This window comes from Anas acuta, chromosome 3 (assembly GCF_963932015.1).
Source record: "Anas acuta chromosome 3, bAnaAcu1.1, whole genome shotgun sequence".
NCBI lineage: Eukaryota > Metazoa > Chordata > Aves > Anseriformes > Anatidae > Anas > Anas acuta.
In genome coordinates, this window is record NC_088981.1 from 91235941 (window position 1) to 91260584 (window position 24644).

The window sequence follows — 24644 nt, forward strand, 5'->3', positions numbered from 1 at the left end:
TTGCAGATCTGGGATAAGGTCCCAGAGAGAAAAGGGACCAAGAAAACTCATTCATATTCAAGGACCACCTCCCCCAGCCTCAGGAGCAAGGCAACATCCAACAAAGAGGATGTCAGACAAAACCAGCAGGAGTCCTGCAGGGATGAACAAGGAGCTCCTGGCCAAACTCGAACACAAAAAGCAAGCATGCAGAGGGTAGAAGAGAGGATGGTTAACGTGGGAAGCATGCAGAGGCATCATCTGAGCATCCAGGGATGATGCCAGGAAAGCTAAAGCCCAAATGGAATTGAGTCTGGCTGGGAATGTCAAAGACAACAAGAAGGGCTTCTCTAAGTACATCGGCGGCAGAAGGAAGACAAGTGAAAATGTGAGCCCGCTGCTGAAAGACACAGGGGACCCAGTGACACAGCGCAGGGAGAAGGCTGAGGTGCTGAACACCTTCTTTGCCTTAATATTTGCCAGCAAGACCAGCCTTCAGGAATCCCACAGCCCAGAGACAAGAGAAAGGGCTGGAGCAAGGAAGATTTACCCTCAGTGGAAGAGGATCAGGTCAAGGAATATAAAGCAAACCAGGCATTTCCAATTCCATGGGCCCCAATGGGATGCAGACGCAAGTGCTGAAGGAGTTCTCAGATGTCACTGTGAGGCCACTCTTGACAATCTGTGATTGAACATGGTGAGTGGGAGAAACGCCAGTGGACTGGAGGCAAGCAGATGTTGCTCGTGTTTTTATGAAGGTCAAGAGGAAAGACCCAGGGACTACAGGCTGCTCAGCCTCACCTCACTCCTGAAGGAAGCCACCATAAAGGCAACCAGGTTATTTGGGGAAAAATACTGACAGAGCAAAGATGTCTGCTATCTTGGGAGCTGCTAGCCTGGGAACCCTGGGCATCCTTGAAGGGCATCTCTGAGAAGAACAGCTGAGATCCTGAGATGTCCTGAGGTACCCTCAAGAAGCACAAAACAAGAAAATGTGACAACAAACAGCACCCTGGAAAAGTAGAGGCAGCCCTCTGCCACTGGAGACAGTTTGGGGGCTCCTTTTTGCTCCTCACAGCTGCTCCAGAGAGCCCTTTGCCTTTGCTTCAGCAGCTCAAAGCATCTCTGAGCAACTCTCGACTCCCTGAAGCAATGCTGCATGACAGCGAGCAGCTCCCAGCCTCTTGTCAGAGACTCCAAGTCCATCTGGGCAGCACCCTGAGCCCCGTGAAGTCTGCAGCAGGGGGAAGAAGCGCAGACAGCTGGGTTGTCCATGTCTTCACTGCAGGAGATCATGGTTGTGCAGCTGATCAGAGAGACACCCCTGCTGTGGGCCCTTGTGAGGGAAGGGTCTGCACTGGGCAGTAATAACTTTTGACTTCTCTGGCATGAAATGGTTCGCTATTTCCTTGTTTCCTGGGCTGGGGGTGCAGATGGGGTGCGGATTGTGGGAACCTGTGGAGAGGCACAACAGAGACAAGAGAGATGCTCAGGCCCCTCACCCCAATCCGAAGCGGGGGCTGCTGTTCCCAGCATGGTATAGAGTCTATGGAAGGGTTTAAAGAAGACTGTAGGAACGAGTCAGGACTGAACTGGTCCTCGCAGCTCCAGCTCAGGTTTTGAAGGGTGATGGAGTAGAGACACTAGGGAGACTGCCCTGATTCTAGGCTTTGAGAAGGCAGAGCTGGGGACTAACCCACAGGATCTCTCCTTGCTGGGCAGCCCCTCTGAGGTCATCAGGGACGCCACCTTACAATTACAGCTGTTGCTTCTTGTGATGTCACAGCTGTATGAAACCTTGCACTGACGAGGTGTGCAGCGGCGCCAACCAGAGAGGCTTCCAGAGCCAGCTGGAGCCCAGGAAGGATCTTCTTTGGTCTTGGGAGGGGAGCAGACTTTTCCCTATTTCCCTATTTCCCTTTTTCCGTTTTTGGCCAGTGTGCTGGTGCTGCGGAGATGCCAGCCAGGCTGGGCAGGTAGGTGCAAGAGAGCCCAGAAAGCTGGGAGGGGAAGGTGAGAAACTCTGCATGCTGCCTGGATTCCTTCAGCCAGGAAACCCAGCAACCCTCTTTCGTGGGCACAGCCCTGCTCCTTCTCTGGGGAGAGATGAATGGGGCCAGGCTGCTTTCCCCCTGTCATGCCAGAGTTCTTAAGCCACCTTTGCATACCGTGGGTGGTGTGCCACTAGCCAGATCTTCCCAACGGCCCGCAGGCCCTCGGGGGTTCAGCTGTATTGAGCAGAGGAATCTGGTGGCAGGCTAGCTCCTCAACAGATCCCTGGAAAATGTGTGTCCCAAAAGTAGGCAGTGATAACCACAGTCTTCCCTCTCCTTTAGAAAAAGCGTCACTCACCAGAAAGGCAGGAGGATTCTCAAGCTCCTTTTTCTTCTGCTTCCAGTCCTTTTTGGTGAGTATTCCTTGCAAAAATCAGATTTGCAGAGCTAGGGGGAGAGACTGTCCTTGTACACCATTGACGAGCCCATTTCTGTGATGCAGTGAATGCCACCGATGTCCTTTACAGGCAGGCTCCGCCTGCCTGGGGCTTTGTATGGCTGCTGGCAGGGACAGGCTTGCAGCCAGTAAAATTCCCTCTGTATAGCTTTATAGCTTTGCTTTATGACCCTCTGAGTAGAATCAACCATGGCCTCTGTGCATGCTCTCCAGGCACTAGACCACACCACTGGTCTCGTCAGCAGGTCTCTCAGAGCCGGGCCCCTCCATTTTCTAAATCTTCTAAATTCCATTTTCTGGGCCTGGAGTATGCCCACCAGGAGGCTGGGGTGGAAGCCTCTCTCTACAGCAGTTGCAGCTGTCCCAGCCAAAGCCCTCCGTGGGTGTGAAAGAAGAAAATGGGGCTCCAGGGATCATTAGCAGTCTAAGAAAATAACTCTCTCTTGATGATGTGACCCACAGCTGGTGACTACTGCTGGACACTGTGGGGAAAAGAAGCGTTGCAAGTAAGTCTTGGTGTGGGAAAGCCAATGCCTGCAAAGGCCACAGCTCTGCCCTGCTGTGTCCATGTGGAAAATGAGGAGTTTGGTCAAAGGCTCATCACTGCTGAGACAGAGAGCGGGTGGTGGGCAATTGTGTTGGTCAGTCCATCTTGGCACCTGGATGGGCTTCAATGTGCAGACGGATCTTCCCAAGTGACCTGTGCAGGGACGGGATGAAGAGAGGAGCACTTTGGCAGAAGAGGCGTTTGCTCCCTCTGTACCGCTGGGAGAGGTTGGGTGGGATATGAAAGCAAATGGAAATGCAGACGGTGCTCTGCTGACTATAGCTAGTTAAAGAGCCCGACTTCTGGGGTTGGGATCTCTCCAAACTGCCTCGAAGCAGGGGAAAATTTTGCCACCTGTTACTGGGGCATTCTCCTTTGGGAAGCCCTGGCAGTGCTCCTCATGCTTTCTCCAGTGGAGTGTCTTTATCTTCCAGACCACGTTAGCAGTGCCCGAAGCAGAGCACAAGTCTACCGGGTAAGAGAGCTTTCTTGACATGGAAGTTTTCCTGGGGATTTGGCTCAGCCAGCTGTGTGCCATTTTTGCACTCCCTTGCCTTGTTTTCAGGGCTCCCGACCTTTATCTGTGGTAGTGGAAAGGAGCCTTTTGTAAACCAGAGTAAGGGAAAAGGGGCTGAGGGGGTTGGGGTGGGGGGGAGGTAGATGGCCCATGGGAACCCTTTCCTCCGATGGGCTGCTGCTGGACAAGATCTGCTTTCCCTTTGCCTCCAGGACCTCGCTGGTTTGGCATGACCCTAAGAGGCAGGAGCTCCAGGAGAAGGAAGCCCATATGTCTGCTGCAGTGGAACAGTTTGTGCAGGCAGTGAGCAAGGTTCTGGAAGATAATCGCATCCGAGGGGAGAAGAGAGAGGTAAAGGTGCTGGGGGCAAGTCAGAGAGCTCAGTGCCCTCTGAGGGCTTCCTCCTTGGCCCTTTTCGGTGGTAGCTCTGTCCTTGTGCTGCCTGCCCCACACCTGACTGCCAGGGCTCAGTTTTGCTTGCACTCTGAGCAGCACTGTGAACTTCTCCCTGGGCTGGGTGTCCAGGCAGGCACCTGCTGGGCTTGGCTTGGCTTTGGAGGCCCTTGCTAGAAACTTGCAGGTCGGACTTCTTAGCTGGCAGGCCCATCCTCCGGGCCAGCTGGAATGGGGCCTCTGCATGCAGCAGCTGGCTCAGGGCATGACTCCATCTCCAGGCTGGTCTGGAGAGTACACAGGGTGGAGAACATGGCTCTCAGGCAGAACCTGAAGGCGGTCTGTGCTTTGGCTCTGGACACTGGTGGCCTTTTCCAGGCTTCACTTGGTTCTTCTGGGAATGCTCACAGTCTGGCACCTTTTCTGACAGGTCTTGCCTTGGGTTTTCTGACATGGAGCCCTTCCTTAGCTCTCTACTAGAAGTCTGCTCATGCAGAACTGCTGTGTGTTTGTGCTCACTGCTGTATCTCCATTCCTTTTTTTTTTTTTTTTTTTTTTCCAGAACGTTCTGCACTTCACAAGGGACGCATTTGAAAAGGTGCTTAAAATCTACACCTGGATGCCTGACTGGGCCCTGAAATCCTTAGGTATGCAGACAGAGCTCACTGCGCTCAGCTCGTGCCTGACACTCCCCAAAGCAACAAGCTCTGCATTCAGCCTGAGAAACACATCATAATTCACTGCTTCTGCTAATCTCCTGCATGTCCTAGTGAACTTCTTTCCATGTTCATTTCAGGTGCTACAATTGATGTGCAGAGGACTTCCAAGAGTTATGGTGGGAAAGACGCAAAGAAGTGGTGGATTTTTCCACTCTTCTCTTTTGCAAAACATCCAGAGACTATACTGCAGGTATTGCAAGAGAAATTGTGACAGCTGGTTTCCTTTCTTGCTTTCTGGTTGGGAGACCATGCGTTTCTGGCATGGGTGGGAGTTCTGTGGGTGTGCTGAGCCATGGAAGCTGCAAGAGATGTTCTCTGGGCCCCCCAGCACTGATCTGGTGAACCAAATCAGCCTGAAGAATGCCTGAAATGGTCCTCACAGGTCCAGCTCAGTTTTTGAAGGGTGATGGAGTGACATACATGTACATTAGGAACACCACCCTGCCTCTGTAGCCTTTGAGAAAGCAGAAGTGGATTGCAAAAGGCAGTTGAGCCTAGACACTCTCCAAACTTGTGCATCATGGTCTGAACTTTTGGGTAGACCTGTGCGGTGTCAAGAGTTGGACTTGATGATCCTTACGGGTCCCTTCCAACTCAGGATATTCTATGATTCTATGATTCTATGATCTTCACCTTCTGTTCATAGCGTAGCGTTTACTTGTGAGCTGAATTGCGACCTATAGAGAAGGCAAGGTCTGTGGCTCCTTGTTGAACAGCCAGATCTGTTTGCTCTCTGACTGCCTTGCCACTGACAGTCACTGGCTTTCTCGTTGCAGCCCAGTATCTCCCCAGGCGACTGCTGGGCCTTCCGAGGATCTCAGGGACACGTCGTCATTCGGTTGCCGGGGAAAATCTGGCCAGCAGCTTTTACCATCTGGCATATCTCCAGGGCAGTCTCTCCTTCCGGAGAAGTCAGCAGCGCCCCCAAAGAGTTTGCTGTCTCTGTAAGTCTCTGCCTGGCACTTCTTTTTGGGAGGCCCTGGCACTTCTTTCTGGGAGGCCCTGGCCCCAAGAAAACGCAGCGCCAGAAAGCGTGGTGTGTTCCCTCAGATATCAGAGGATTGGTTGCTGCAGAGCACCGCATCCTATCGAGGGGCACTGGAGACACTTGAGCATTGTTAGACACGTCTGGAACCTTCTTCTGTGGTTCACAGACAAGGATCTGGGAGCAATTGCTCCAAGTGCCCTGACTTGGGTTCACTATCACTTGCACTAGAATACTGCTAGAGCCAAGGAAGGTGGGAAAGGATTCCCAGCTTTGGCCTCAGCATATTCCTTTTTCTGATGGCCTGCTTGAGACTGACCTGCCCCCACCATCTCTTGTCTTTGAGGGAGTGGATGAGGACAAAGCGGAAACGCTCCTCGGGCTATTCACCTACGACGTGGACGGAATGATTGCTCAGACCTTCCATGTGCAGGTATGGCAAGTACATGTGGGCAGGATGGCAGGGAGAAAGGACGGGTTGTCTGCAAGTCTCTGGAAGAGAGGGTTCAGATGATCACCCAAGCCACTCTTTGCTCTCCCATGTGGCTGGCTCCTGCTGGGAAGATGAGGTGGTTAGCCCACCTTTGGAAGTGCTTTCCCTTTCTTTCTGGTAAAGCAGAAAAAGCAGCAGTGGGCAGGGGCTCTGGCAGGGAATTAGTCCCCTTTAGGGCGAGGAGGAAGAATTGCTGGTGGGAGGGAAGATTGCAGACGTGTCTCCATCAGCAAGACCAAAAGCAAGACCATCAGCAGTGTCCCAAAGCAGCCTAGGGAGCAGAGCAGCTTGGGTTTCCACAACTCCCCTCAGCAAGCCTCTGAGGCCAGGGCTTTGCTTTCTAGGCACAGAGGGTGCCTCTATGGCCCTGGTGAGAAAGGGCCTTCTCATTTCCCTTGCTTCCTCCTCTGTCGGGGCTGCCATTTGGTTTACAGCAAGGGGAGTGCTGGCAAAGAGAGCTTCTTAATTGTGCAGCGGCTCTTCCCACATGAGTAATGATGCTTCCCCTCGTTTTCTTTACAGAAGGAGCCTCCCAAAACGTTCCGCCATATCAGATTGGAGGTGCGAAGCAACTGGGGAAACTCAGAATACACCTGCATCTATCGAGTGCAGGTTCATGGGCAGATAGAAAAGCCACAGGAATTTCTTAAACACGAATAATAGCGTTAGAAAGATGCGGCAGCTCAGTTTCATGTGTTTCAGCGAACCCTGAGGGTGGTCCCTGAAGCAGTGCACTGGGTTTACGTGACAAGGCGTTGGTAGCCGGAGGGGGCTGCAGGGGTGTTCTGAGTTTTAAATTGGGTGTCGCTGCCATTTTGCAGCCACTCGCCAAGGCAGCAACACCGTGACAGCATAAAAGCAGTCCCTAGGGAGGGCCATGACCCAGGAACGCTGCAAACAGGACGCCCAAATGGGATAGGCTTGGCAGTTAGCACAGGCAATTTGCGTGGGGCTGGGAGGAGCACGGGGAACAACCCCGTGCATCAACGTACATCCACCGGTCCTGAGGGAACCGGTGGACTTGCTAAGCCACTGTCCCTCGTACCTGAGAAGTTGTGGAAGTGTGTTTAAGGAGTTCCCACTGACTGCGGGAGGGAAAATATAGCCCGCATTTTTAAAAAGGGAAAAAGGAAGGCCTGGGAGCCACATGCCTTCCTCCCTTCGTGGGGGTGCACAGCCTTCATCACCCTCAGGCGCGAGGCAGAGCTGAGGCAGGGCCGGGCTGGGTGAGCAGGGCCGCCCTGGAAGGTTCTGTACTGGGGGCATGACTGGGGGGGTGCTGGGGGGGGAACAACACAGAGCTAAGGGGACACATGGGGTTGGGGACACCCGGAGCACACAGTCAGGGAGAACTGTACTGTATGCAGTGCTGAGGACTGAATCCAGTTCAAGAGTCCTGGGTCCAGCTCTGGGCTCCCCGGTACGAAACAGACCGGGATCTGGGAAGAGTCCAGCGGAGGCCACAAAGGTGATACGGGGCCTGGAGCATCTCTCCTGGGAGGAAAGGCTGAGAGACCTGGGTCTGTTCGGCCTGGAGAAAAGAAGACTGAGGGGGGATCTCATCAATGTGTGTAAATACCTGAGGGGTGGGGGACAGAGGGATTTGGCCAACCTCTTTTCAGAGGTCTGTGGGGACAGGACAAGAGGCAACGGCCACAAAATGGAGCCCAGGCAGTTCCGCACCAACAGGCGAAAGAAATTCTTCACAGAGAGGGTGCCGGAGCGCTGGGACAGGCTGCCCAGGGAGGCTGTGGGGTCTCCTTCTCTGGAGATATTCAAGGCCCGTCTGGAGGCCTACCTGGGCAGCCTGCTGTAGGGAACTGCTTTGGCAGGGGGGTTGGTCCCGATGAGCTCTCGAGGTCCCTTCCAACCCCTACAACTCTGTGATTCTGCAAACTGTGGGGGAGATGTGGGGGGAGCAGCTTGGGGTGGGGGACATGGGGCTGCACGTTGGGGGGCACATGTGAGTGACAACGGGGGTCTGGCGGGCACACAGGAGTTGAACTGGTGAGGGGAAAGGGGGTCATATAGGAGTGGGGGTGTTATAAATGGCTCAGTCTTCAAAATAGGATTGTAATCAAAGTTTACAATTTATTAAAGGAATAGAGGTAAGCAAACAGTGCTGGGTGCGCCGGGAGTCTCCGCTCCACCAGGACGCACACCAGTTACATCCGGTAGCTGATTTTTATGCTCCTAGGCTAATACATATTCATTACTACTTCTAAAAAAACGGGTTATTATAATTAACTTCTGGGATCCAAACCCTCCTACTGGAGCATGCGTATCAGTCTCTGGTGGTCCCCCTGGGGGTTTCTGGGGGTCTTTCGTGCTGAAGGCTCATAGTCTTCCTCTCTTTTTTTTTTTTTTTTTTTTTTCTTGTCCTTCCCCTTTGTACTCCTTGGCAGTGTGTCAAAAGCTTACACAGGGTCCCCTGCAAGTTTTGTCTCCTAGCCATCCTTCAGCTTCTTTTTTCTTCTCCTTAATCTCCTGGCCACCTGGCCAGATATCAGGGGCTTGCATAGTGTCCCATTCAGAAGCCATAACAGTCACTAGTTGTTAGCAGTTGTTCTGAAAACCCCAGACATCAGAGACTTCAAAGAAAGAACATACAAACACAAATAGCTCTCTTATTGACACTCCATGAGTAGTTAAAACATTCCTCACAGGCCATTCACAGGGACAGTCACACCTATAGCAGCGCTAAATCAACCACAAAGAAGACAAAAAAGTCTGTAACTGTTAGAAATAAGAGTTCGGAATAACAAAAGCAAATAGGCTCATGAATTTGAGGAATATTTCTGAAGATTTGATAATTTGACTATAATGAGGGGGAGACTGGGACACTGGGAGGAAAGGGAAGAAACTACATCTGTGGAAGAATTAAATTGCCAGTGCAGGACCCAGAGACAGACAGAACTGCTCTCTAGTGACACGAATTGTTAAAATATTCCTTTGCAAGGTACAAGAACTATATACATTAACCATTCTGTTTTTCTTAGACTTGCGGTTATACAAGGGTATGTAAGACAGAAGGTCCCATTCATCATACCATGCGGCCCTAACACTGTTCCATACTGACACGAATCAGATGAACATATATCACAGGGGCACACACGAGTGAAAATGGAGGACTTGTCCTCCTCCCTGTTAAAGGGGAACAAAGCTCCCCCCATGGCCTTCCTCCCTCTGTGGGGGTGCAGAGCCTTCACCACCTGCTGGCCGTCATACCTGAGAAGTTGTTGCTAAGGGCCATAGGAAATCAGGAGGTGGATGGTGACAGACAACATGGCTTCACTCGGGGCAGATCGTGCGTGACAAATCTGGTGGCCTTCTATGATGGGGTTACAGCTTTGGTGAGTAGGGAAGGAGCAACGGACATCATCCTCATGGACTTGTGCAAAGCACTTGCACTGTCCCCCATGATCTCTGTGACAGCCATGTCCCATTGTCCCCCATGGTCTCAGTGCCAGCCATGTCCCAGTGGGCAGCAGTGGCCATGTCACCATGGTGTCACCATGGTGTGTCATTGTGACACAGCGGCCTCAAAGGGTAGAGGTAGAGGGCTCAAAGGGTAGAGGCCTCAAAGGGTAGAGGGCTGCTTGGTGAGGTTATCTGCTGCGTCTTGGTGAGGTTATCTGCTGCGTCTGGGTTGTGGGAGTGCTTCTGACAAGCCACGCCATGGCTGCCATGCAGGGTGAGGCCGCCAAACTGGGAGAAGAGGGTGAGGGCAGAGTGACCTCCCCGGAGCCCGCACAGCCCACAGGCGGGCAAGGGGGTGAACAGGGCTGTGTGTGAGGCTGCAAGCGGTGAGGGGCAGGCAGGAGCCCCCCCAGCTGTCTTGCGGCCACGAGGGAGGGCTGTGTGGGGCAGCTGAGGCTGGCAGGGGGGCAAAGGAAAGGGGTCCCAGGGGCTGTGGGCACTGGTAACATCACAGGGTGGGATGCTGACACTGGAGGTGGCCTCAGGGAGGCCCACGGGTCGAGCAGCCCTGTGCAGGTGCAGGGTCTGGGGGGTCATGAAGGGGTCTTGGAGCACAGGTAGGCCCGCAATTAAGAGCTGACGGAGATGCAGGACTCGAAGGATAGGGAGCTGCTGGCGCTGCAGGCTGAGAGCGCCTGGCTGGCAGAGGAGCTGGCAAGGGGCAGAGGGCCATGGTGTCCCATGGGAGGCAGGCGTCTGTCTGTGCACGGGGAATCTGACAGACCCTCATTCCTGCAGGTGGCAGTGATTCTCATGGCAATCCAGGGAGGCAAGAAATGCTGGACATGCCCTGCGAGCTCCAGGAACACCTGATGGAGCTAAGCAGAGAGGTCGGTGTCCCCTCCTCTCTCCGTGTCCCTCAGCTGTGACAGCTAGGGCAGTGTCAGGGGCTAAGTGCCTCTCTGCCGCTCCTCTTTGCAGAAACGTTGCGTGGCCCAGCTGCAGGAGTTGGTGGCATCTGTGAAGGTGAGTTCACAGACCCTCAGACTCACAGAATCACAGAAGGCTCGAGGTAGGAAGAGATGGCTGGTGGCGATGATCTTATTAATCACAGATTCAAGGAGAATGGCAAGGATATCTTGCCAGGTGGAGAGCTCACAGGAGTGCCTCAGTGCCCTGATGGCTACTCCTCTTCCCCTTCTCTCTCACAGAAGCACATGCTGGAGCAGGGAAAAAAACAGTCGCAAAGACCAAGATATAAGGGAGAGTGTGGCTCATGCTAACAGATTTGGGGGAGAGGGAAGGGGGGCAGTGCTGGGTCCATGCACCCCCAGTGGCATATGGCAGCAGCGTGACTGGGCAGGACGTTTCCTACAGTGACATGGCAAGAAGGAGGTGCTTGGTGAAAGCCAACGTGGCTTCACTAAGGGCAGATCACGCCTGACAAATCTGGTGGCCTTCTGTGATGAGGTTACAACACTGGTGGACAGGGGAAGAGCGACTGATATCATCTGCCTGGACCACAGCAACAAATGTGACACTGCTCCCCATGACATCCTTGTCTCTAAATTGGAGAGACACCGATTTGGTGGATGGAGCACTGGGTGGATAAGGAACTGGCGGGATGGTTGCACTCAGAGAGTTGTGGGCAACCACTCAATGTCCAGGTGGAGATCAGTAACGAGTGGTGTTCCTCAAGGGTCAGTATTGAGACCGGCACTATTTAACATCTTTGTCAGTGACGTGGACAGTGAGATTGAGTGCATCCTCAGCAAGTTTGCCAATGGCACCAAGCTGTGTAGTGCAGTCGACATGCTAGAGGGAAGGGGTGCCATCCAGAGGGACCTGGACAGGCTCACGAGGTTCAACAAGACCAAAACGCAGTGTCCTGCACCTGGGCCAGAGCAATCCCAAACACAAATACAGGCTGGGCAGCAAAAGGATTGAAAGTAGCCCTGAGGAGATGGACCTTTAGATAGAAGAGAAGCTCAACACGACCTGGCACTGTGTGCTTGCCACCCAGAAAGCCAACAGTATCCTGGGCTGTATCAAAAGAAGCCTGGCCAGCAGGTCAAGAGAGGCAATTGTCCCCCTCTACTCTGCTCTCCTGAGACCCCATCTGGAGCATTGTGTTCAGCTTTGGGGCCCCCAGAAGCAGAAGGACATGGAAGTATTAGAACGAGTCCGGCAGAGCACCACAAAGATGATCAAGGGGCTGGAGCACCTCTGCTACAAAGACAGGCTGAGAGAATTGGGGCTGTTCAGCCTGGAGAGGAGAAAGCTCCACAGAGACCTTTAATAACCTTCCAATACCTAAAGCAGGAGAAAGCTGGGGAGCACGGTGATACTTGACAAGGAGTAATGGCTTTAAACTAAAAGAGGGTAGATTTAGATGAGGTACAAGGAAGAAATCCTTTACTCAGAGGGTGGTGAGGCACTGGAACAGGCTACTCAGAGAAGCTGTGGATGCCCCATCCCTGGAAGTGTTTAAGGCCACGTTGGATGGGGCTTGGAGCAACCTGGTCTAGTGGAAGGTGTTCCTACCCAAGTCAGGGAAGCTGGAATTTGATGATCTTTAAGGGCCCTTCCAACCCAAGGCCTTCTATGGTTCTGTGATCCTATGAGCGCCCTTCCTGTGGGTTTGGAGCTCCAGCAGCTGGAGGGATGGTCGCCAGGAGGGGACACTGGCAAAGATCTCCAGCCAGGCAGAGATCTCTCAGCAGTGCCCCAGTGCCCTGATGGCTGCTCCTCTTCCTTTCCTCTCCCACAGGAACTCGAGCTGAAAGTGAAAGAAGAGACATCTGACGGACTGAAGGTGGGGTGCAAGGCAGAGGGCAGAAGTTGGCCCTTCCTCCAAGGGTCAGAGAGGGGGGTGCCAGCACTGCTTCTGTGCAGCCCAGCGGCCTCAGGCCACGGTGTAGCTTGGCCAGACATTTGTGCCAGAATGAGGTGGAGAGGGAAGGGGGGGGGGGGGGGCATCATTTCCCTGTGCCTGTCTGTGAGTCGACAGCTCTCCCTGTGCCTTGGGGCAGTGGAGGAGCTAGACAGCACGGCCCAGGAGCTGGAGAGCAGTGAGGGTCCCTGGGACCCAGCACAGCTGTCCAGAATGCTGTGCCTGTTGTTTTGCAGCACATTGCCAAGCTGGAAGAGCAGCTGCAGGAGGAGGAGGAGCAGACAAAGGTAGTGTGCAGGGGCCAAGGGGAACCGTGGGGTGCCCGCTGGCACAGGGTGGGTGATGTGGAGGAGGGCTGGAGTGGGCACAGGGAGTCAACAGTTCTGTCTCCCAGGTGCTGTGTCAGGAATTAAGACGGCTACAGGAGGATATAGAGGAGAAAGAACATTCCTGGTGAGTGGGGACTGCCCCCTCCCCTCCCTTGCCCCACAATTCACAAAATCACAGAATCACAGAATCGTCTAGGTTGGAAGAGACCTCCAAGATCACCCAGTCCAACCTCTGACCTAACACTAACCAGTCCTCCACTAAACCATATCACTGAGCTCTCCATCTAAGAGTCTTTTAAAGATTTCCAAGGTGACTCCACCACTGCCCTGGGCAGCCCATTCCAATGCCTCACAACCCTTTTGGTAAAGAAGTTCTTCGTGATATCCAACCTAAAACTCCCCTGGTGCAACTTTAGCCCATTCCCCCTCGTCCTGTCACCAGGCACGTGGGAGAACAGACCAACCCCCACCTCACTACAGCCTCCTTTAAGGTACCTGTAGAGAGCGATAAGGTCGCCCCTGAGCCTCCTCTTCTCCAGGCTGAACTAACCCAGCTCCCTCAGCCGCTCCTTGCAGGAGGATGCACTCGATCCCCTCATCCAGATCATCGATAAAGATATTAAAGAGGACTGGCCCCACTACCGAGCCCTGGGGAACGCCACTAGTGACTGGCCTCCAACTGGATTTGACTCCATTCACCACAACTCTTTGGGCCCTGCTACCCAGACAGTTTTTAACCCAATGAAGTGTACGCCAGTCCAAGCCACTTGTACCCAGGGGGCTCTCCGCAGCACCCAGTGGAGCAATGGGGCCGCCAGGACTGGAGCCGGGCAACGAGGGATGGAATGTGGGAGCCAGTTCTGATCAGTACCTGGCATGACAGAGGAGCCTGATCCCGGTCCAGGGCTGTGCATGTTCTGCTGGGGAGCCCCCATGGTGCTGGAGTTCTGCACTCACCCAACCAAAAACCTGTTACCTGCAGGCAGCAGCATCAGATGGAAGTGCAGGCGATGACAGAGGGGGGTGTGATGCCGGAGGTGCTGGAATCACAACTGGTAAGGGGGAGAGCCCATGTCAACCCCTGCCCCTGCCAGCATGGGGCTCCCTAGGGACAGGGGTCCATGGAGCGCTTGGTCCAGGCCTGGGCTGCGCTCCTGCGGGTAACTCCTGCTCTTGGGCATCAGCCCAGACCGTGCAGTGGGGCCTGACAAGTGTCCCTACCTTGTGTTGACCTACAGAAGAGGGAGGAGCTGGCGAGAAGAGGTGCCATTTCCTGGCTGTGGTGAGTGTCCCCTCAGGTGCCCTGTGCCCACGAGCCCGCACCCAGGTTCCCCTGCAGCAACTGGGATGGCTGGGATGCCTGCTGTGGCGTGTTTGCTCAATGCCAAGGTGTCTCACGTCCAAGCCTGTCCCAGTGAGCAATGAGAAATGCCTGGAGGGGCAGCCTGTGGAGCTTCCAGAACAGTCCCCTCTGGCATGGGTGCAGGATGCGTCCAGCCTGCCCTTTTTCCAGCCCTTTTTCTGCCCCACAGGACATTCTGCCTTATCTTTGTGTGCTTGGAGCTGGCCGTCCTTTTCATGCTGGGAGTTGCGGTGCTCTACGCCTCCTGTTATGACCAGGAGTTCTTCTACCACCTGCTGCTTCATGTGCTGCCAGAAGATACCTACACTGACCTGGCATACTTCCTTGAAGACACCCTGTCTCTGGTCAGTGAGGGCGTGCTGCCCTACTGACATTTCTTCTAAATAAATCCAAGACTTCTCTACCCAGTTGCCCTGTACCTGTGCAAGAAAAGGAATTGACCAGAAAAAAACAAGTAGCCTCCCCTCCCCTCCCCTTCCCTCCCCTCCCCTCCCCTCCCCTCCCCTCCCCACCCCTCCCCTCCCCTCCCCTCCCCTCCCCTCCCCTCCCCTCCCCTCCCCTCCCCTCCCCTCCCCTCCCCTCCCCTCCCCTCCCCTCCCCTCCCCAAGGAGTTCCCACTGACTGCGGGAGGGAAAATATAGCCCCCATTTTTAAAAAGGGAAAAAGGAAGGCCTGGGAGCCACATGCCTTCCTCCCTTCGTGGGGGTGCACAGCCTTCATCGCCCTCAGGCGCGAGGCAGAGCTGAGGCAGGGCCGGGCTGGGTGAGCAGGGCCGCCCTGGAAGGTTCTGTACTGGGGGCATGACTGGGGGGGTGCTGGGGGGGGGAACAACACAGAGCTAAGGGGACACATGGGGTTGGGGACACCCGGAGCACACAGTCAGGGAGAACTGTACTGTATCCAGTGCTGAGGACTGAATCCAGTTCAAGAGTCCTGGGTCCAGCTCTGGGCTCCCCGGTACGAAACAGACCGGGATCTGGGAAGAGTCCAGCGGAGGCCACAAAGGTGATACGGGGCCTGGAGCATCTCCCCTGGGAGGAAAGGCTGAGAGACCTGGGTCTGTTCGGCCTGGAGAAAAGAAGACTGAGGGGGGATCTCATCAATGTGTGTAAATACCTGAGGGGTGGGGGACAGAGGGATTTGGCCAACCTCTTTTCAGAGGTCTGTGGGGACAGGACAAGAGGCAACGGCCACAAAATGGAGCCCAGGCAGTTCCGCACCAACAGGCGAAAGAAATTCTTCACAGAGGGGGTGCCGGAGCGCTTGGACAGGCTGCCCAGGGAGGCTGTGGGGTCTCCTTCTCTGGAGATATTCAAGGCCCGTCTGGAGGCCTACCTGGGCAGCCTGCTGTAGGGAACTGCTTTGGCAGGGGGGTTGGTCCCCATGAGCTCTCAAGGTCCCTTCCAACCCCTACAACTCTGTGATTCTGCAAACTGTGGGGGAGATGTGGGGGGAGCAGCTTGGGGTGGGGGACATGGGGCTGCACGTTGGGGGGCACATGTGAGTGACAATGGGGGTCTGGCGGGCACACAGGAGTTGAACTGGTGAGGGGAAAGGGGGTCATATAGGAGTGGGGGTGTTATAAATGGCTCAGTCTTCAAAATAGGATTGTAATCAAAGTTTACAATTTATTAAAGGAATAATACTGACAGAGCAAAGATGTCTGCTATCTTGGGAGCTGCTAGGCTGGGAACCCTGGGCATCCTTGAAGGGCATCTTTGAGAAGAACAGCTGAGATCCTGAGATGTCCTGAGGTACCCTCAAGAAGCACAAAACAAGAAAATGTGACAACAAACAGCACCCTGGAAAAGTAGAGGCAGCCCTCTGCCACTGGGAGACAGTTTGGGGTCTCCTTTTTGCTCCTCACAGCTGCTCCAGAGAGCCCTTTGCCTTTGCTTCAGCAGCTCAAAGCATCTCTGAGCAACTCTCGACTCCCTGAAGCAATGCTGCATGACAGCGAGCAGCTCCCAGCCTCTTGTCAGAGACCCCAAGCCCATCTGGGCAGCACCCTGAGCCCCGTGAAGTCTGCAGCAGGGGGAAGAAGCGCAGACAGCTGGGTTGTCCATGTCTTCACTGCAGGAGATCATGGTTGTGCAGCTGATCAGAGAGACACCCCTGCTGTGGGCCCTTGTGAGGGAAGGGTCTGCACTGGGCAGTAATAACTTTTGACTTCTCTGGCATGAAATGGTTCGCTATTTCCTTGTTTCCTGGGCTGGGGGTGCAGATGGGGTGCGGATTGTGGGAACCTGTGGAGAGGCACAACAGAGACAAGAGAGATGCTCAGGCCCCTCACCCCACTCCGAAGCGAGGGCTGCTGTTCCCAGCATGGTATAGAGTCTATGGAAGGGTTTAAAGAAGACGGTAGGAACGAGTCAGGACTGAACTGGTCCTCGCAGCTCCAGCTCAGGTTTTGAAGGGTGATGGAGTAGAGACACTAGGGAGACTGCCCTGATTCTAGGCTTTGAGAAGGCAGAGCTGGGGACTAACCCACAGGATCTCTCCTTGCTGGGCAGCCCCTCTGAGGTCATCAGGGACGCCACCTTACAATTACAGCTGTTGCTTCTTGTGATGTCACAGCTGTATGAAACCTTGCACTGACGAGGTGTGCAGCGGTGCCAACCAGAGAGGCTTCCAGAGCCAGCTGGAGCCCAGGAAGGATCTTCTTGGGTCTTGGGAGGGGAGCAGACTTTTCCCTATTTCCCTATTTCCCTTTTTCCGTTTTTGGTCAGTGTGCTGGTGCTGCGGAGATGCCAGCCAGGCTGGGCAGGTAGGTGCAAGAGAGCCCAGAAAGCTGGGAGGGGAAGGTGAGAAACTCTGCATGCTGCCTGGATTCCTTCAGCCAGGAAACCCAGCAACCCTCTTTCGTGGGCACAGCCCTGCTCCTTCTCTGGGGAGAGATGAATGGGGCCAGGCTGCTTTCCCCCTGTCATGCCAGAGTTCTTAAGCCACCTTTGCATACCGTGGGTGGTGTGCCACTAGCTAGATCTTCCCAACGGCCCGCAGGCCCTCGGGGGTTCAGCTGTATTGAGCAGAGGAATCTGGTGGCAGGCTAGCTCCTCAACAGATCCCTGGAAAATGTGTGTCCCAAAAGTAGGCAGTGATAACCACAGTCTTCCCTCTCCTTTAGAAAAAGCGTCACTCACCAGAAAGGCAGGAGGATTCTCAAGCTCCTTTTTCTTCTGCTTCCAGTCCTTTTTGGTGAGTATTCCTTGCAAAAATCAGATTTGCAGAGCTAGGGGGAGAGACTGTCCTTGTACACCATTGACGAGCCCATTTCTGTGATGCAGTGAATGCCACCGATGTCCTTTACAGGCAGGCTCCGCCTGCCTGGGGCTTTGTATGGCTGCTGGCAGGGACAGGCTTGCAGCCAGTAAAATTCCCTCTGTATAGCTTTATAGCTTTGCTTTATGACCCTCTGAGTAGAATCAACCATGGCCTCTGTGCATGCTCTCCAGGCACTAGACCACACCACTGGTCTCGTCAGCAGGTCTCTCAGAGCCGGGCCCCTCCATTTTCTAAATCTTCTAAATTCCATTTTCTGGGCCTGGAGTATGCCCACCAGGAGGCTGGGGTGGAAGCCTCTCTCTACAGCAGTTGCAGCTGTCCCAGCCAAAGCCCTCCGTGGGTGTGAAAGAAGAAAATGGGGCTCCAGGGATCATTAGCAGTCTAAGAAAATAACTCTCTCTTGATGATGTGACCCACAGCTGGTGACTACTGCTGGACACTGTGGGGAAAAGAAGCGTTGCAAGTAAGTCTTGGTGTGGGAAAGCCAATGCCTGCAAAGGCCACAGCTCTGCCCTGCTGTGTCCATGTGGAAAATGAGGAGTTTGGTCAAAGGCTCATCACTGCTGAGACAGAGAGCGGGTGGTGGGCAATTGTGTTGGTCAGTCCATCTTGGCACCTGGATGGGCTTCAATGTGCAGACGGATCTTCCCAAGTGACCTGTGCAGGGACGGGATGAAGAGAGGAGCACTTTGGCAGAAGAGGCGTTTGCTCCCTCTGTACCGCTGGGAGAGGTTGGGTGGGATATGAAAGCAAATGGAAATGCAGACGGTGCTCTGCTGACCATAGCTAGTTAAAGAGCCCGACTTCTGGGGTTGGGATCTCTCCAAACTGCCTCGAAGCAGGGGAAAATTTTGCCACCTGTTACTGGGGCATTCTCCTTTGGGAAGCCCTGGCAGTGCTCCTCATGCTTTCTCCAGTGGAGTGTCTTTATCTTCCAGACCACGTTAGCAGTGCCCGAAGCAGAGCACAAGTCTACCGGGTAAGAGAGCTTTCTTGACATGGAAGTTTTCCTGGGGATTTGGCTCAGCCAGCTGTGTGCCATTTTTGCACTCCCTTGCCTTGTTTTCAGGGCTCCCGACCTTTATCTGTGGTAGTGGAAAGGAGCCTTTTGTAAACCAGAGTAAGGGAAAAGGGGCTGAGGGGGTTGGGGTGGGGGGGAGGTAGATGGCCCATGGGAACCCTTTCCTCCGATGGGCTGCTGCTGGACAAGATCTGCTTTCCCTTTGCCTCCAGGACCTCGCTGGTTTGGCATGACCCTAAGAGGCAGGAGCTCCAGGAGAAGGAAGCCCATATGTCTGCTGCAGTGGAACAGTTTGTGCAGGCAGTGAGCAAGGTTCTGGAAGATAATCGCATCCGAGGGGAGAAGAGAGAGGTAAAGGTGCTGGGGGCAAGTCAGAGAGCTCAGTGCCCTCTGAGGGCTTCCTCCTTGGCCCTTTTCGGTGGTAGCTCTGTCCTTGTGCTGCCTGCCCCACACCTGACTGCCAGGGCTCAGTTTTGCTTGCACTCTGAGCAGCACTGTGAACTTCTCCCTGGGCTGGGTGTCCAGGCAGGCACCTGCTGGGCTTGGCTTGGCTTTGGAGGCCCTTGCTAGAAACTTGCAGGTCGGACTTCTTAGCTGGCAGGCCCATCCTCCGGGCCAGCTGGAATGGGGCCTCTGCATGCAGCAGCTGGCTCAGGGCATGACTCCATCTCCAGGCTGGTCTGGAGAGTACACAGGGTGGAGAACATGGCTCTCAGGCAGAACCTGAAGGCGGTCTGTGCTTTGGCTCTGGACACTGGTGGCCTTTTCCAGGCTTCACTTGGTTCTTCTGGGAATGCTCACAGTCTGGCACCTTTTCTGACAGGTCTTGCCTTGGGTTTTCTGACATGGAGCCCTTCCTTAGCTCTCTACTAGAAGTCTGCTCATGCAGAACTGCTGTGTGTTTGTGCTCACTGCTGTATCTCCATTCCTTTTTTTTTTTTTTTTTTTTTTCCAGAACGTTCTGCACTTCACAAGGGACGCATTTGAAAAGGTGCTTAAAATCTACACCTGGATGCCTGACTGGGCCCTGAAATCCTTAGGTATGCAGACAGAGCTCACTGCGCTCAGCTCGTGCCTGACACTCCCCAAAGCAACAAGCTCTGCATTCAGCCTGAGAAACACATCATAATTCACTGCTTCTGCTAATCTCCTGCATGTCCTAGTGAACTTCTTTCCATGTTCATTTCAGGTGCTACAATTGATGTGCAGAGGACTTCCAAGAGTTATGGTGGGAAAGACGCAAAGAAGTGGTGGATTTTTCCACTCTTCTCTTTTGCAAAACATCCAGAGACTATACTGCAGGTATTGCAAGAGAAATTGTGACAGCTGGTTTCCTTTCTTGCTTTCTGGTTGGGAGACCATGCGTTTCTGGCATGGGTGGGAGTTCTGTGGGTGTGCTGAGCCATGGAAGCTGCAAGAGATGTTCTCTGGGCCCCCCAGCACTGATCTGGTGAACCAAATCAGCCTGAAGAATGCCTGAAATGGTCCTCACAGGTCCAGCTCAGTTTTTGAAGGGTGATGGAGTGACATACATGTACATTAGGAACACCACCCTGCCTCTGTAGCCTTTGAGAAAGCAGAAGTGGATTGCAAAAGGCAGTTGAGCCTAGACACTCTCCAAACTTGTGCATCATGGTCTGAACTTTTGGGTAGACCTGTGCGGTGTCAAGAGTTGGACTTGATGATCCTTACGGGTCCCTTCCAACTCAGGATATTCTATGATTCTATGATTCTATGATCTTCACCTTCTGTTCATAGCCTAGCGTTTACTTGTGAGCTGAATTGCGACCTATAGAGAAGGCAAGGTCTGTGGCTCCTTGTTGAACAGCCAGATCTGTTTGCTCTCTGACTGCCTTGCCACTGACAGTCACTGGCTTTCTCGTTGCAGCCCAGTATCTCCCCAGGCGACTGCTGGGCCTTCCGAGGATCTCAGGGACACGTCGTCATTCGGTTGCCGGGGAAAATCTGGCCAGCAGCTTTTACCATCTGGCATATCTCCAGGGCAGTCTCTCCTTCCGGAGAAGTCAGCAGCGCCCCCAAAGAGTTTGCTGTCTCTGTAAGTCTCTGCCTGGCACTTCTTTTTGGGAGGCCCTGGCACTTCTTTCTGGGAGGCCCTGGCCCCAAGAAAACGCAGCGCCAGAAAGCGTGGTGTGTTCCCTCAGATATCTGAGGATTGGTTGCTGCAGAGCACCGCATCCTATCGAGGGGCACTGGAGACACTTGAGCATTGTTAGACACGTCTGGAACCTTCTTCTGTGGTTCACAGACAAGGATCTGGGAGCAATTGCTCCAAGTGCCCTGACTTGGGTTCACTATCACTTGCACTAGAATACTGCTAGAGCCAAGGAAGGTGGGAAAGGATTCCCAGCTTTGGCCTCAGCATATTCCTTTTTCTGATGGCCTGCTTGAGACTGACCTGCCCCCACCATCTCTTGTCTTTGAGGGAGTGGATGAGGACAAAGCGGAAACGCTCCTCGGGCTATTCACCTACGACGTGGACGGAATGATTGCTCAGACCTTCCATGTGCAGGTATGGCAAGTACATGTGGGCAGGATGGCAGGGAGAAAGGACGGGTTGTCTGCAAGTCTCTGGAAGAGAGGGTTCAGATGATCACCCAAGCCACTCTTTGCTCTCCCATGTGGCTGGCTCCTGCTGGGAAGATGAGGTGGTTAGCCCACCTTTGGAAGTGCTTTCCCTTTCTTTCTGGTAAAGCAGAAAAAGCAGCAGTGGGCAGGGGCTCTGGCAGGGAATTAGTCCCCTTTAGGGCGAGGAGGAAGAATTGCTGGTGGGAGGGAAGATTGCAGACGTGTCTCCATCAGCAAGACCAAAAGCAAGACCATCAGCAGTGTCCCAAAGCAGCCTAGGGAGCAGAGCAGCTTGGGTTTCCACAACTCCCCTCAGCAAGCCTCTGAGGCCAGGGCTTTGCTTTCTAGGCACAGAGGGTGCCTCTATGGCCCTGGTGAGAAAGGGCCTTCTCATTTCCCTTGCTTCCTCCTCTGTCGGGGCTGCCATTTGGTTTACAGCAAGGGGAGTGCTGGCAAAGAGAGCTTCATAATTGTGCAGCGGCTCTTCCCACATGAGTAATGATGCTTCCCCTCGTTTTCTTTACAGAAGGAGCCTCCCAAAACGTTCCGCCATATCAGATTGGAGGTGCGAAGCAACTGGGGAAACTCAGAATACACCTGCATCTATCGAGTGCAGGTTCATGGGCAGATAGAAAAGCCACAGGAATTTCTTAAACACGAATAATAGCGTTAGAAAGATGCGGCAGCTCTGTTTCATGTGTTTCAGCGAACCCTGAGGGTGGTCCCTGAAGCAGTGCACTGGGTTTACGTGACAAGGCGTTGGTAGCCGGAGGGGGCTGCAGGGGTGTTCTGAGTTTTAAATTGGGTGTAGCTGCCATTTTGCAGCCACTCGCCAAGGCAGCAACACCGTGACAGTATAAAAGCAGTCCCTAGGGAGGGCCATGACCCAGGAACGCTGCAAACAGGACGCCCAAATGGGATAGGCTTGGCAGTTAGCACAGGCAATTTGCGTGGGGCTGGGAGGAGCACGGGGAACAACCCCGTGCATCAACATACATCCACCGGTCCTGAGGGAACCGGTGGACTTGCTAAGCCACTGTCCCTCGTACCTGAGAAGTTGTGGAAGTGTGTTTAAGGAGTTCCCACTGACTGCGGGAGGGAAAATATAGCCCCCATTTTTAAAAAGGGAAAAAGGAAGGCCTGGGAGCCACATGCCTTCCTCCCTTCGTGGGGGTGCACAGCCTTCATCACCCTCAGGCGCGAGGCAGAGCTGAGGCAGGGCCGGGCTGGGTGAGCAGGGCCGCCCTGGAAGGTTCTGTACTGGGGGCATGACTGGGGGGGTGCTGGGGGGGGGAACAACACAGAGCTAAGGGGACACATGGGGTTGGGGACACCCGGAGCACACAGTCAGGGAGAACTGTACTGTATCCAGTGCTGAGGACTGAATCCAGTTCAAGAGTCCTGGGTCCAGCTCTGGGCTCCCCGGTACGAAACAGACCGGGATCTGGGAAGAGTCCAGCGGAGGCCACAAAGGTGATACGGGGCCTGGAGCATCTCCCCTGGGAGGAAAGGCTGAGAGACCTGGGTCTGTTCGGCCTGGAGAAAAGAAGACTGAGGGGGGATCTCATCAATGTGTGTAAATACCTGAGGGGTGGGGGACAGAGGGATTTGGCCAACCTCTTTTCAGAGGTCTGTGGGGACAGGACAAGAGGCAACAGCCACAAAATGGAGCCCAGGCAGTTCCGCACCAACAGGCGAAAGAAATTCTTCACAGAGGGGGTGCTGGAGCGCTTGGACAGGCTGCCCAGGGAGGCTGTGGGGTCTCCTTCTCTGGAGATATTCAAGGCCCGTCTGGAGGCCTACCTGGGCAGCCTGCTGTAGGGAACTGCTTTGGCAGGGGGGTTGGTCCCCATGAGCTCTCAAGGTCCCTTCCAACCCCTACAACTCTGTGATTCTGCAAACTGTGGGGGAGATGTGGGGGGAGCAGCTTGGGGTGGGGGACATGGGGCTGCACGTTGGGGGGCACATGTGAGTGACAATGGGGGTCTGGCGGGCACACAGGAGTTGAACTGGTGAGGGGAAAGGGGGTCATATAGGAGTGGGGGTGTTATAAATGGCTCAGTCTTCAAAATAGGATTGTAATCAAAGTTTACAATTTATTAAAGGAATAGAGGTAAGCAAACAGTGCTGGGTGCACCGGGAGTCTCCGCTCCACCAGGACGCACACCAGTTACATCCGGTAGCTGATTTTTATGCTCCTAGGCTAATACATATTTATTACTACTTCTAAAAAAACGGGTTATTATAATTAACTTCTGGGATCCAAACCCTCCTACTGGAGCATGCGTATCAGTCTCTGGTGGTCCCCCTGGGGGTCTCTGGGGTTCTTTCGTGCTGAAGGCTCATAGTCTTCCTCTCTTTTTTTTTTTTTTTTTTTTTTTCTTGTCCTTCCCCTTTGTACTCCTTGGCAGTGTGTCAAAAGCTTACACAGGGTCCCCTGCAAGTTTTGTCTCCTAGCTGTCCTTCAGCTTCTTTTTTCTTCTCCTTAATCTCCTGGCCACCTGGCCAGATATCAGGGGCTTGCATAGTGTCCCATTCAGAAGCCATAACAGTCACTAGTTGTTAGCAGTTGTTCTGAAAACCCCAGACATCAGAGACTTCAAAGAAAGAACATACAAACACAAATAGCTCTCTTATTGACACTCCATGAGTAGTTAAAACATTCCTCACAGGCCATTCACAGGGACAGTCACACCTATAGCAGCGCTAAATCAACCACAAAGAAGACAAAAAAGTCTGTAACTGTTAGAAATAAGAGTTCGGAATAACAAAAGCAAATAGGCTCATGAATTTGAGGAATATTTCTGAAGATTTGATAATTTGACTATAATGAGGGGGAGACTGGGACACTGGGAGGAAAGGGAAGAAACTACATCTGTGGAAGAATTAAATTGCCAGTGCAGGACCCAGAGACAGACAGAACTGCTCTCTAGTGACACGAATTGTTAAAATATTCCTTTGCAAGGTACAAGAACTATATACATTAACCATTCTGTTTTTCTTAGACTTGCGGTTATACAAGGGTATGTAAGGTCACATTCATCATACCATGAGGCCCTAACACTGTTCCATACTGACACGAATCAGATGAACATATATCACAGGGGCACACACGAGTGAAAATGGAGGACTTGTCCTCCTCCCTGTTAAAGGGGAACAAAGCTCCCCCCATGGCCTTCCTCCCTCTGTGGGGGTGCAGAGCCTTCACCACCCACTGGCCGTCATACCTGAGAAGTTGTTGCTAAGGGCCATAGGAAATCGGGAGGTGGATGGTGACAGACAACATGACTTCACTCGGGGCAGATCGTGCGTGACAAATCTGGTGGCCTTCTATGATGGGGTTACAGCTTTGGTGAATAGGGAAAGAGCAACGGACATCATCCTCATGGACTTGTGCAAAGCACTTGCACTGTCCCCCATGATCTCTGTGACAGCCATGTCCCATTGTCCCCCATGGTCTCAGTGCCCCATGTCCCAGTGGGCAGCAGTGGCCATGTCACCATGGTGTCACCATGGTGTGTCATTGTGACACGGCAGCCTCAAAGGGTAGAGGTAGAGGGCTCAAAGTGTAGAGGCCTCAAAGGGTAGAGGGCTGCTTGGTGAGGTTATCTGCTGCGTCTTGGTGAGGTTATCTGCTGCGTCTGGGTTGTGGGAGTGCTTCTG

General features: G+C 53.7%; 2 protein-coding genes across 2 annotated transcripts; both read left to right on the forward strand.

Annotated features, from left to right (window-relative positions):
* The first annotated feature begins 2298 nt into the window (after window positions 1-2298).
* Window positions 2299-7343, forward strand: LOC137854624 (sperm-associated antigen 4 protein-like). The gene is made up of 9 exons (XM_068678280.1): window positions 2299-2386; window positions 2893-2936; window positions 3412-3452; window positions 3707-3845; window positions 4450-4534; window positions 4684-4796; window positions 5383-5550; window positions 5938-6024; window positions 6607-7343. Exons 4-9 carry the CDS (start codon window positions 3765-3767, stop codon window positions 6742-6744), a joined length of 672 nt encoding a protein of 223 aa, XP_068534381.1. The 5' UTR covers window positions 2299-2386; window positions 2893-2936; window positions 3412-3452; window positions 3707-3764; the 3' UTR covers window positions 6745-7343.
* A 10370-nt stretch (window positions 7344-17713) lies between these two features.
* On the forward strand, window positions 17714-21645 carry LOC137854623 (sperm-associated antigen 4 protein-like). The gene is made up of 8 exons (XM_068678279.1): window positions 17714-17837; window positions 18313-18353; window positions 18608-18746; window positions 19351-19435; window positions 19585-19697; window positions 20284-20451; window positions 20839-20925; window positions 21508-21645. Exons 3-8 carry the CDS (start codon window positions 18666-18668, stop codon window positions 21643-21645), a joined length of 672 nt encoding a protein of 223 aa, XP_068534380.1. The 5' UTR covers window positions 17714-17837; window positions 18313-18353; window positions 18608-18665.
* Window positions 21646-24644: the final 2999 nt, after the last annotated feature.

Excerpts from the sequence above, each read along its gene's own strand:
- LOC137854624 (XM_068678280.1), top strand. The coding sequence starts at position 3,765 with ATGTCTGCTGCAGTGGAACAGTTTGTGCAGGCAGTGAGCAAGGTTCTG. Across the intron at positions 4,797-5,382 it reads ATCCAGAGACTATACTGCAG|CCCAGTATCTCCCCAGGCGA; the intron begins GTATTGCAAGAG and ends TTCTCGTTGCAG. Across the intron at positions 5,551-5,937 it reads CCAAAGAGTTTGCTGTCTCT|GGAGTGGATGAGGACAAAGC; the intron begins GTAAGTCTCTGC and ends CTTGTCTTTGAG.
- LOC137854623 (XM_068678279.1), top strand. The coding sequence starts at position 18,666 with ATGTCTGCTGCAGTGGAACAGTTTGTGCAGGCAGTGAGCAAGGTTCTG. Across the intron at positions 19,698-20,283 it reads ATCCAGAGACTATACTGCAG|CCCAGTATCTCCCCAGGCGA; the intron begins GTATTGCAAGAG and ends TTCTCGTTGCAG. Across the intron at positions 20,926-21,507 it reads CTCAGACCTTCCATGTGCAG|AAGGAGCCTCCCAAAACGTT; the intron begins GTATGGCAAGTA and ends TTTTCTTTACAG.